We start from the raw sequence: 12,806 nt of genomic DNA, 5'->3' as shown, positions 1-12,806 counted from the left end.
TGAACCACAGCTGCTGAACCCATGCTCTAGAACCCATGCTCCTTAACAAAAGAAGCCACCAAAATGGGAAGCCTGTTCGCTGCAAGGAAAAGCAGTCCCTGCTCCCCAGAACTAGAGAAAGCCTGCATAGCAATGAAGACCCAGTGCAGCCAAAAATAAAAATAATTAAAAAAAAAAAAGAAGCAAATAAAAAACTCTGTGGACTAAGAGATCCACAGATCTTATTCAGCCAGTAAACTCTAATTAACCATCATTCTTGTGGACATAGTCAACTTAGTTTTGCCCCTAAAGGAGATTGCCTTTGGAGCAAAGAAAAAAAAAGATGCTCATGGTTTCTTAATCTTTGGCTGAAGAAAGAAAGTCAACAGAAAGAAACAAGAAGTGATTCAGGTGTGTCCTGGGAGGGGACCAGACTCTGTTCCAGGAGAAGGTGTCATACTAAAGCTGTGTGTTTGTGCTGCTTATTTATTTCTTTACACAAGCTTTGTGGAATTTTCTTTTTCCCCCCACGTCACTGTGTTGAGAACAGAACTAAGTCCTTTTTGATGAACCCCAAATCCTGTGGCTTTTTGTTTTGCTACAATATCATAAACTAGAGAAGGATGATGACATAGCATATAACATTTTAGCACCTGTATAAAAGAATTAAAACAGCCATGCTCTCACATGCCTGTGCTGGTGATAAAGTGACATCTATTGTTAATACAGAGATAGGGGTCGTTAGCTTAAAAGAAGGCTTTTTCACAGGGCTTTTAAAATAATATGTTCCTTTTCTGCTATTGATGCGATATTTGATGGTTATTCTGTTTTTTTGTTTTGTTTTTGAAAGTTCGGAATTGCTTGAAATCTGTTTTTAAAGTTTATTTGTTTATTTATTTTGGCTGCATCAGGTCTTCAGTTTCAGCATGCTGGATCTTTGTTATTGCATAGAGCTTCTCTCTAGTTGTGGTGAGCAGGCTCCGTAGTTGCTGTGTGTGGGCTTAGCTGCCCCACGGTATGTGCGGTCTTAGTTCCCCGACCAGGGATTTGACCTGTGTCCCCTGCATTGAAAGGTGGATTCTTAGCCACTGGACCACCAGCGAAGTCCCTGGTAGTTGTTCTGAATCAGGTTTGTTCCTCTGACACTTTCCGAGTCTGTGTAATAATAATACAGCAGGAGCTTCAGATGTGAACCACAAATACAATTTTAAATTTTCTAGTAGCCACATGATGGAAAATAAAAAAAAACAAGTGAAATGAATTTGAATAATGTATTTTTGTTTAACCCAATATAGTTTAATAGTATCACTACTATATGAAATCAGTATAAAACACTTCACATTTTATCGTACATTTTGTTCTGTGTTAAGGCTTGAAAGTCTGGATGTACTTTACGCTCAGAGCACACCTCAGATGGGCTCACCTCATTCCAATGCTCAATAGCCGTGGGCCACCAGAGGCCACCCCTGGACAGCAAAGATCTGGTTGATTTGGTTACTCACTGGTGTGTCCTGTGCTCACCAATCTTCTAGGTACCAGCTCATCTTCAAGAGAAGTTTTGCCTGTAAGGAACTTGCATTCTTCTTTGTTTATTTATTTATTTAAATTTACAAATGAAACAGTTGGAAAATAATGTTTAATAGATAAAATTTAGTCCCTAGAATTCTGTTCTGCCAAACACATTTTCCCCAAAATATGTTCCCAAGTCATTATCATTATATATGCCATGGCTCTGAGATCCGACCCGCCCCTTTTTTAAAATTTTCAAGACTTAAAATTTTTATTTATTTGTTTGGCTGTGTCAGGTGTTAGTTGCACAGTGATGTGGGATTCTAGTTCCCTGACCAGAGATTCAACCCAGGCTCCCTACATTGGGAGCTTGGAGTCTTAGCCACTGGGCCACCGGAGAAGTCCCCAGGGCCCCTTTATGGCCACCATTGTTCTCTCTGCTGTCACCCTTCCAGACCACGGAGCCAGCAGGCAGAGTGACCCTGATGCAGGCTGCAGATAGTACAAATTATATTTTAGGAGAATAGTTTGCGGCTTACGAAAATCGTTGCAACATTGTAAGTTTTGAAACACTGCATGCAATATAGTCTTAATTTTGCAAAAATAAAAAGATATGAGTATTTAGTAATAACTATCTGAGGGAAAAAATTGCTGACAGTGAGTACAACGTAAGGTGAAGAGTGGTATCTCTGAGTGGGGACAATATAGCTGATTTTTCTTTTCTATAGTTTCAAGATCTCTTAAATACTTTGTAATGAAGTTTATTATTTGCAAAAGAAAAATTATATAGAATATACAAAAGTATATTAATATATGATGTATGTGCTAAGTTGCTTCAGTTGTGTCCAGCTCTTTACGACCCCATGGACTATAGCCTGCAGGCTCCTCTGTCCATGCGATTCTCCAGGCAAGAATACTGGAGTGGGTTGCCACTGCCTTCTGCAGGGGATCTTCCCAACCCAGGGACTGAACCTGCATTTCTTGAGGCTCTTGCAGGCAGATTCTTTACTGCTGAAACACCGGTGATGCCCTATTAATAAATGATATATGTATTTATATGTGTTAAAATGTGTATTTAATGCCTCGGCTCTCTAGCTTCATGTCTATAGGTCTTCAAAGAAAATAACTCATTTTTGCAATTATATTTTGCCTTCATGTTTATCCAGGCTTCTCTGGTAGCTCAGCTGGTAAAGAATCCACCTGCAAGACAGGAGACCTCGGTTCGATTCCTGGGTTGGGAAGGTCCCCTAGAGAAGGGATAGGCTACCCATTCCAGTATTCTGGCTTGGAGAATTCCATGGACTGTATAGTCCATGGGGTTGCAAACAGACGGACAGGACTGAGCAACTTTCACCCCTACTTTCACTTGCCACTTCCTTCCAGTGCCTCCTCTACTGGGGAGGCTGGGAAATGTAGTTTTCCATCTTTCAGCCTGAGCCTTACAGACTTACACTTTAGCCTGAAGACTAAACACAGGGTCTTTAGGGTCTGTAGAAAGGGTCCATGCCCTGTAGAAAGACAATCAGACATATCCTCATTTCATCATCAACACCCTGAGAGATGAAAAAGGGAAATGGCATCAACTCCATTCTATATGTGAAGAAATGATATGTTCACTAGTCCACACCCTCCCACAGATCTATGATGGCTCAAGGTCCAAACACCAAGTACCCAGCTTCACAGGGGTGTTTTAACAGATTAATAAAAAATAATGACAGAGCAGACCATGATTTCCCCTTCTTTTGAAGCATCTTTATAAATCAGTTTTGTTCTTACTTACAACAAAAAGGCTATTTCCCTTTTTCAATAAAAAACAATCCCATAGGAAACCCTGGGGTCTCAGTGGGTGAAACTCATTGTCTTCGAGATCAAATAGCATTAGTGAAGTCAGATTATGCTCTGGAGTCACAAGGAAGCTATGGAGAGCAGACATCTATTTGGGCCTGGTGATTGGGGTTTTAGAATGTGATTGTCATGCAGTGTGAATCCTTACTGACAACAGAATAATTCCTTTAAGAATTCTTTGAGAACATGAAGTTCAAGAACTCTTCTTCATCCACCACCCTCTGTTCTCAAATTCAATTTGCTATTTTCTTTTTCAGCAACAGGATTATGTGTGTTTTCAAAAGCAAGGGATTAAGAAGATACCCTATGATAAAAATTGTTGTCAGGTTTGGGTAGAGAATTGATGGCCGTGGTTTGAAGTTTAGAGACTTGGCTTCATGGAAAATGTGCCTGTGCTGGGGTCCCTGACCATCCTCCAGCCTCTGGTCACTTTCTCTCTCTTCATCCCTGAATCAACCCACCCTCTTATCTCTGACCAAATGCACTAACCTCCAGTGGGTCTACCTGGTCCCTCCCTTAACCCCCACTTCCCATTCTTCCCTGTTCATCCTCTTCTATGTGATCCTTCTAAACCTGTGGTAGACCTTGCCACTCCCCGGCTCTCAACCCTTTAAGGCTTTCCATCAACCTTTGAGTAAAACCCCGTCTCCTGCCATAGTCTACATCTGGCTGCCTGGCTGTCAAACTTTCCCTGTTGTCTGTCCTGGTGCTGCTCTTGGGGACTCTTCACTTGCTGGCCCTGTTGCTGAAAACTCAGCCTCTGTGCACCAGTGCCAAATTGGATCTTGGAGACAGTTTTGGGTGAAGTAGAAAAGAATACTTTTATTGTTCTGTCAGACAAAGAGGGCCACAGTAGGGCTAATGGCTCAAAACTGTATCCCAGTGCAGAGGGATTTGGTGGGGAATTTTATAACAATGATTTAAGGGCAGGCTTGCTGATAAGGATCAGGGTGTGTGCAGGGCCAGCACTTCTTTAATTTGGCCTCAGGTGGTCTCTTGGTGAACTCTTTGAGGTTATCAAATTGTGATTTTCTCTGCAATGAAGGATGCTAACATCTTTCATTTCTTGGGGGTTTCAGTATCTGTGAAAAAGCTCAAAGATATTGTGTGTATCTCTCGAAGGATATTCCAATGAATAGTCAGAACTGATTTCCTTTAGGATTGACTGGTTTGATCTCCTTTCAGTCCAAGGATCTCTCAAGTCTTCTCTAACACTGAAGTTTAAAAGCATCAGTTCTTTGGCGCTCAGCTTTCTTTATAGTTCAGCTCTCACATCCATACACGACTACTTGAAAAACCATAGCTTTGACTAGATGGACCTTTGTCAGCAAAGTAATGTCTGCTTTTTAATTTGCTGTCTAGGTTGGTTACAGCTTTTCTTTCCAGAAGCAAGTGACTGAGCGACTGAACTGAACTGATCCCTTGAAGGGGAACCAGGACCCTGCCCCAAGGCTGCATCCATCGTCCAGTCACTCAGTTGTGTCCGACTCTTTGTGACCCCATGGACTGCAGCACCCCAGGCTCCCCTGTCCTTCACTATCTCCAGGAGCTTGCTCAAACTCATGTCCATTGAGTCAGTGATGCCATCCAACCATCTCATCCTCTGTTGTCCCTTTCTTCTCCTGTCTCCAATCTTTCTCAGCATCAGGGTCTTTTCCAACGAGTCAGATCTTCACATCAGGTGGCCAAAATATTGGAGCTTCAAGTTCAACATCAGTCCTTCTAATGAATATTCAGGACTGATTTCCTTTAGGATTGACTGCACCGTTGTTTCTTAATTGCTCCTCCCTTGTCTCTGCATCCTCTCCCTTCCCTGATTGGCAGCTGCTTGGAAGGCTTCCATGTCCAGGGGTCCCACAGGGTCCTGCTCAATTTCATTACCTCTGCTTGGATGTCCTTCCCCAAGATGTTCACCTTGCTCCCTCACTGCATTTAGGTCTCTGCTTGGACACCTCTTCTCAGAGCACTTTCCCTGACCACATTTTCTAGAAATCTCTATTTCCTTCTTTATTTCTCTATGTAGTATTCAGAGAATACTGTATAGCTTGTTGACCCTTGGACAACAGGAGTCTGAACCATGTGTATATGGAGGGAATGTGTGTAAGGAAGGACAACTATGATTTCCATGTGGATTTTCCACGGCATGGAGGGTCAGTGCCCCAACTCTGAATTGTTCAAGGGGGAATGGTATAGGGAAATAAGAAGGAAACATACAACAATAAATGTGTATATATTTACAAAAATCTCTATCATTATAGATCTTTGGGGAGAATATATATATATTCTCCTCACTGTTCATGAGTCTCTGGTGTCCTAGGTGTCACTCCACTGGACATGACAGCATCTCTGAGTCACAGACACCATGCACTGCTGTGCACAATTGAACTGCTTCTGAAAAAACTAATCATTTTGTAAATGAGTTAGCATGACTGTGTTCCAATAAAGCTTTATTCTCAAAAACAGGAGGCAAGCTGGATTTGGCTTGTGGGGCATGGTTTGCTGACGCCTGGTCTAGAAAGTCACAGAAGGTAAATGCCAACCAGCTTCAGAGAGTCTGCAGGGTCACAGGCACGTCCTCCCCTTTTATCACCCCTCAGGCTCACCCTGCATGGCCCCCTCCTTACTTGGTACTACAGCATGGTGGCCCCCACATGATCTCCTGACAACAGGACAGAAGAAGAATGGGAGGGAGAAGCCAAGTTTGTCACCGCCCTTGACTTGAGAGCATGTAAAATCAGTTGGGTTCTCAGCTGCCTGCAACGCTCGTGACTCACTCTATTGATGCAAATCCTGTAAAATCTATTTTTCCACTTTGAAAAACGTGCTTGCTTACTGTAGCTAAGACATTCAAAAGCTCAAGTGTGTAGACTCTGGCTTGCAGGACAGCACAAGGGCATGCTTTCATAGCAGTGTGTACTAATGTAAGTGCGGCCTTAGTCTCCTGCTTGGGAGGGGAGGGGGTGGCAGGTGCAGAGGATGGGCTCTGAATGCATGGATGGAGGTTCAGGCTCTGACACGGACCAGCAGAGTGAGCTCCCTTAAGTCATCTCTCCTCTCTGAGCTGCAGTTTCCTGAGGAGCTCAGGGTTGAATAAGGACACTTCAGTCAGTTTAGTTCAGTTCAGTCGCTCAGTCGTGTCCAACTCTTTGTGACCCCATGGACTGCAGCACACCAGGCTTCCCTGTCCATCACCAACTCCCAGAGTTTACCCAAACTCGTGTCCATCGAGTCGGTGATATGCCATCCAGCCATCTCATCCTTTGTCGTCCCCTTCTCCTCCTGCCCCCAGTCCTACCCAGCATCAGGGTCTTTTCCAATGAGTCAACTTTTCGCATGGGGTGGCCAAAGTATTGGAGTTTCAGCTTCAACATCAGTCCTTCCAATGAACACCCAGGTCTGATCTCCTTTAGGATGGACTGGTTGGATCTCCTTGCAGTCCAAGGGACTCTCAAGAGTCTTCTCCAACACCACAGTTCAAAAGCATCAATTCTTCGGCGCTCAGCTTTCTTTATAATCCAACTCTCACATCCATACATGACTACTGGAAAAACCAGAGCCTTGACTAGATGGACCTTTGTTGGCAAAGTACTGTCTCTGCTTGTTAATATGCTGTCTAGGTTGGTCATAACTTTCCTTCCAAGAAGTAAGCGTCTTTTAATTTCATGGCTGCAATCACCATCTGCAGGGATTTTGGAGCCCAAAAAAATAAAGTCTGACACTGTTTCCACTGTTTCCCCATCTATTTCCCATGAAGTGATGGGACCAGATGCCATGATCTTAGTTTTCTGAATGCTGAGCTTTAAGCCAACTTTTTCATTCTCCTCTTTCACTTTCATCAAGAGGCTTTTTAGTTCCTCTTCACTTTCTGCCATAAGGGTGGTGTCATCTGCATATCTGAGGTTATTGATATTTTTCCCAGCAATCTTGGTTCCAGCTTGTGCTTCTTCCAGCCCAGCGATTCTCATGATGTACTCTGCATATAAGTTAAATAAGCAGGGTGACAATATACAGCCTTGACGTACTCCTTTTCCTATTTGGAACCAGTCTGTTGTCCCATGTCCAGTTCTAACTGTTGCTTCCTGACCTGCATACGGGTTTCTCAAGAGATAGGTCAAGTGGTCTGGTATTCCCATCTCTTTAAGAATTTTCCACAGTTTAATGTGATCCACACAGTCAAAGGCTTTGGCATAGTTAATAAAGCAGAAATAGATGTTTTTCTTAGGACTAAAGATAAAAAGAAGCACGGATGTTAATGACTAAGTGTGGCCATATGGAAGTGTAGACCCAGGATTGTCAAAGTCTCTAATTTTTTTCAGCAGAAAGTGTAAATCTTCATTTTTAAATGTTTATTTTTCCAGTTTTAAATGTGGATGACTAGATAACTTGGGTCACATAAAACATTTTGGGGCAATTTCACTCGTATGATGCCATTTTGAATAATCTCCCTTGTATAATCCTGAGAAATCCTGAGGCTTTCCCCTCTACATGGAAGGATTCTACAGGCATGCATTTTGCTTTTGTCAGCTCTTGGAGGCTAGTGATCCTGCATGAGTGAAAATGTATTTGCGGTATCTTATCTGGAGAGAAACAGAGTAAGAGCAAACATGCTTGAAGCTAGCAAGACTCTCACCTTGAGTCCAGCCTGAGCAAAAGGGGAAGTTTACAAAATGATATGAGCTTAGCTTGGAGCACAGACACGTACCCTCTAATGACTTCTCCATGCCAGACAGGGAGGCGATCTCATTTCCTCATCCAAAGAAATCAGGATGCTTCCTCTGTTCCCTGAGGCTGGGGAATTTGTGATAGGAAAAGATTTTCTTTTGCAAATTTGAGATACACCATCCATGTTATACAGCCTGGATTGAGAATTCTGCACAGGGACATCAGAAACATACACTTGTTTTCTTTCTCATGTCTACCGGGATCTTTCACATGAGCTGTTTATTTCAATCTTCCCAATAACCTTGCAAGGGTATATGGGTCATGATGCTCATTTCTACAGATGAGGCAGGGAAACAGAGAGGTTAAGTAATTTGCTGACAGCAACATAGCTGGCTGGCGAGGGAGCTGGGGTCTCCAAGGTCAAGTCTCAATCTGCTTTTTCTGTGTCTCCACTAACTTGATACTTTGGATGTGATTCCTTCTTCCTAGTCCAGCATCCTACAACCTGCATCACCATTGTCAAATGGGATTCATGGAAGATAAGTCTACCCTTAGAAATGTCAGTTACAGAGGCAGAAGGCAAAACTTTTAGGGACAAAGTCAGTAAGGTAAATCATACTCTCCTATCTGCCCTGGAGTATTCCATGGACCAATTCCAACATTTGCAAATACACAACTACAGCTGACATCATGTGTAGCTACAACTGGGCACAGATTGCCTTGGTGGTATCCCATTGCTCTGTTCCAGGATCCCACTCAGGACTCCACAACTGCATCTAGTCATCCTGCATTCTTAGTCTACTCAGATTTCTGAGAGTTTCTCAGAATCTTAGAATATACCCAGTTTGGGATTTTCTCATGATTAGATTGGCATCATAGGTTTTTGGAGAAAGTGCAACAGAGATGAAGTTCCTTTCTTATTTCATCATATCAAGGGGCTTATGATGTCAATTTGATGATGTTCTCACAATGTGATTGTGATGTGACCTTGATCTCTTGGTTAAGATAGTGTCTTCCAGGTTCTTCCACTGCACAGTTCCTGTTCTTCTCTAAGCATATCCTGGAATGCATTCTCTGGAGGCAAGTCTCTAAGCCCAGTCCATACTCAAGAGGAGGGTAATTAAACTCTATCCTGGAATTTTATTTGATTTTAGTAAACTTCAAAATTAAACAGCCAAATGTGGCTGGTGGCTACCTTATTGGACTCCAGTAGTGGAGATGGACTGGGGGATAGATTATTGCCAAAGTCAGCCAGTTCATAAATAGCCCAAATAAGTGAAAGTCCATATACAATCATGTAATTGGAGTGTGCTTGTGAATTTTTTTTAATTCAGGTATAGTTAAGTTACAATGTTGTATAAATTTCTTCTGTATAGCAAAGTGACTCAGTTATACATATATATTCTTTTTCATATTCTTTTCCATTATGGTTTCTCATGGAATATTGAATAGAGTTCCTTGTGTTATACAGTAGGACCTTGTTGGTTATCCATCCTGTATATGCTAGTTTGCCTCTGCTAATCCCAAATTCCCAATCCATCCCTCTCCCTCCCCATCCCCCTTGGCAACCATAAGTCTGTGAGTCTGTTTTTATTTCATAGATATGTTTATTTGTGTTGTATTTTAGATTCCACATATAAGTGGTATCATGTGGTATTTTTCTTTCTCTTTCTGACTTACTTCACTTAGTATGATATTTTCTAGGTCTATCCACGTTGCTACAAATGGCTTTATTTCATTCTTTCTTATTCCGTTGTATATGTATACCACATCTTTCTTTATCCGTTCATCTGTCCATGGATATTTAGGTTGCTTCCTTGTCTTGGCTGTTCTGAATAGTGCTGCTATGAACATTTGGGGTGCGTGTATCTGTTTGAATTATAGTTTTATTCGAATATATGCCCAGGAGTGGGATTGCTGGGTCATATGGTAGTTCTATTTTTAGTTTTTGAGGAATATTCATGTTATTTTTCATAGTGGCTGTACCAATTTACATTCCCATCAATGGTGTAGGAGGGTTCCCTTGATTGTGAATTTTTTGATGCTTAAATAGAATTCTCAAGCCCTTCTGGGAACCACTCCCAGAGGAGGATTCATAAAATCAAGCAAGAGTTTGCTTTTCCTTCTTGAGCTTCTATTTTGAGATAAATTGAGTCAATCATTATTAAGTATAGGGACTAGAAGTGTCAACCTATTTTGGGAACACCTTCATTTCTGAAGGCAGTAACCACAGGGTGATTTTTTTTTTTTTTTTATCAAAAATAATGTCTATGGGTGAGAACCCCACTCCGGTCCCAGAAACCATTTTCCCTCTCTCCCCTCCCCACCTCGCCCTCCCTCCACATCTTCTTTATCCATCCATCTGTTGATGGCTACTTCATTAACTTTTTAGATTGAAGTAAAACACACACATTCTTCAGTCTAAAAAGTTAATGAAGTTTCCATCAATAGGTGGATGGATAGAGAAGATTTGATTCTAAATTCAGCAAGTTTTCCTGAAGTCACGTATAGAAGAAGTGTCTCTGAAAGTCCAATTGGCAGGAGCAGGTCTCAGCTTTTCCCTCTAGCACTGGTGGAGTCTGCTGCTTGTTGGTTGGGGACCAAATGCAGCATTGTTTGCATCTAGGAGACCAGTTGTCTGAAGTGGCTCTCCATGAGGGAGATACTCTTTCAACAGGAGAACCTCATGGAGAAATGATTGGGGAATAACCTTTCTTCTCTCATAGCACTTCAGGTTCTGTGGCTGGAGGGACTGGTGACAAATTTTTTAAAGTCAAGGATTTACCTATTTTTTATATTTCATATCAAACATATACAGTATGTGACCTTTCGTGTCTGGCTTCTTTCACTTACCATGATGTTTTTGAGGTTCATTCCCCGTGTAGTGTATGTCAGTGCTTCATTCCTTTTTGTGGCTGAATGATATGCCATTCATTGGAGAGACTGTACTTTGTTTATGTGTCCATCAGTCGATGGACATCTCTCTGGGTTGTTTTCACCTTTTGGGCATTGCAAATAGCACTGCTGTGAACATATATGTACAAGGATTTCTTTGAACATCTGTTTTCAATTCTTTGTGGTATATATCTTTGTTGTTGTTGTTCAGTTGCTAAGTTATGTCCAACTCTTTGCGACTCTATGAACTGCAGCACATCAGACTTCCCTGTCCTTCACTATCTCCCAGAGGTTGCTCAGACTCATGTTCATTGAGTCAGTGATTCCATCCAACCATCTCATCCTCTGTTGCCACCTTCTCCTACTGCCTTCAGTCTTTCCCAGCATCAGGGTCTTTTCCAATGAGTTGGCTTTTTGCATCAGGTGGCCAAAGTATTAGAGCTTCAGGTTCAGCATCAGTCCTTCCAATTAATATTCAGGGTTGATTTCCTTTACAATTGACTGATTTGTTCTCCTTGCTGTCCAAGGGACTCTCAAGAGTCTTCTCCAGCACCACAATTTGGAAGCTTCAATTCTTTGGCTCTCAGCCTTCTTTATGGTCCAGCTCTCCCATCTGTACATGACTACTGGAAAAACCATAGCTTTCAGTTCAGTTCAGTCACTCAGTCATGTCCGACTCTTTTCTACCCCATGAACTGCAGCATGCCAGGCCTCCCTGTCCATCACCAACTCCCGGAGTCCACCCAAACCCATGTCCATTGAGTCAGTGATGCCATCCAACTATCTCATCCTCTGTTGTCCCCTTCTCCTCCTGCAGAATTACAGGGTTATATGGTAGTTCTGTTTAAACTTCCTTCCTGTAGTCATCCATAGGTGGACAGGGTCCTGAACAAGAGCATTTTGGTTTAACATTCAGGCAGAGGGGCAGGGTTCCCTGAGGCAGGCCACTGTGTATGAACAGTCTCCTTTTAGTGAACAAAAACAATGGGAAGCAAAAGTTAAAGTAAAAGAAAGAGATCCAACATGGAGTCAAAATTGGCTCTTCTCTGTAACACAATCCCACCGTTTTTGGTAGAGAAGAGGTATCTTTGGAGGCAGCCTGGGTTCTGATGATAGTGACCAATGGGAACCAAGCATCAATTTCACTAAATTTATTTTTAACAAACATTAGTAGGACCAAGCCTACATTGTTGTGGTTGTTTAGTTGCCAAGTTGTGTCCAACTCTGTGATTGCATGGACTGTAGCCAGCCAGGCTCCTCTGTCCATAGGATTTTTCAGGCTTGAATACTGGAGTGGGTTGCCATTTCCTTCTCCAGGGGATCTTCCTGACTCAGGGAATGAACCTACATCTCCTATATTGGTAAAGGAAAGTAGCTCAGTCGTGTCCGACTCTTTGCGACCCCGTGGACTGTAGCCTGCCAGGCTCCTCCGTCCATGGGATTCTCCAGGCAAGAATACTGGAGTGGTTTGCCATTTCCTTCTTCCTATATTGGTAGGCGGATTCTTTACCACTGAGCCACCAGGGAAGCTCTGGCACATTGTAGGTACTTATAAATTAATGAAATACAGTTACTGAGAGAAGCTTTTTTTTCAAATGCAAATGTTTCTCTGGGTCATGAACTTACATTAGAACCTGCTTAGTGTGTTATATTTTTCCATTTCAGCTGGTCTCTAACCTATATTAGAAAAGTAGCTTTTAAATGGCACAGCATGCTTCTCTGTAATTGCATTATTGGCATATGGACGATGCCTGAATATCAAACAGGTCAAGGAATTGCATGTATCATAGTGAAAGCAAATGCACAGTTATGGATTTTTCTGAATGCAGAAGGGGACTTGGAGATGTAGATTTGTCTCTCCCTGCCCTGAATCCCAGAGCATTATAGGAAAACAGAGGCAGCCCTTTATTGGCAAA

General features: G+C 42.2%; 2 protein-coding genes across 12 annotated transcripts in view; both read left to right on the top strand.

The window, feature by feature from the left end:
• RIMBP2 (RIMS binding protein 2) overlaps window positions 1-12,806 on the top strand; it is a 297,778-nt gene that overhangs the window by 156,470 nt on the left and 128,502 nt on the right. For 5 of the 11 annotated variants that reach the window (XR_014069116.1, XR_014069115.1, XM_081543011.1 and 2 more), the window contains exon 1: window positions 8,986-9,111. The exons of 4 other annotated variants lie outside the window; for them this stretch is intronic. Coding sequence is in view for 1 of the 7 variants with exons in the window: in XM_081543009.1 (XP_081399135.1) it covers window positions 9,061-9,075 (15 nt within the window). In the remaining 6 variants the exon portion in view is untranslated. Of the gene's footprint in view, window positions 1-8,966; window positions 9,112-12,806 lie in introns of those variants that run through there. 2 more of the 11 variants (XM_081543009.1, XM_081543013.1) reach the window with 2 other exon arrangements.
• The window catches only part of STX2 (syntaxin 2), a 330,178-nt gene that overhangs the window by 263,131 nt on the left and 54,241 nt on the right, over window positions 1-12,806 (top strand). The gene's annotated exons all lie outside the window — the stretch shown is intronic.

This window comes from Giraffa tippelskirchi, chromosome 11 (genome assembly GCF_054371585.1).
Source record: "Giraffa tippelskirchi isolate mGirTip1 chromosome 11, T2T-mGirTip1v1.2.pri, whole genome shotgun sequence".
Taxonomy (NCBI): domain Eukaryota; kingdom Metazoa; phylum Chordata; class Mammalia; order Artiodactyla; family Giraffidae; genus Giraffa; species Giraffa tippelskirchi.
Note: the sequence above shows the minus strand (reverse complement) of the source record. Positions and strands in the feature narration are given on the sequence as shown.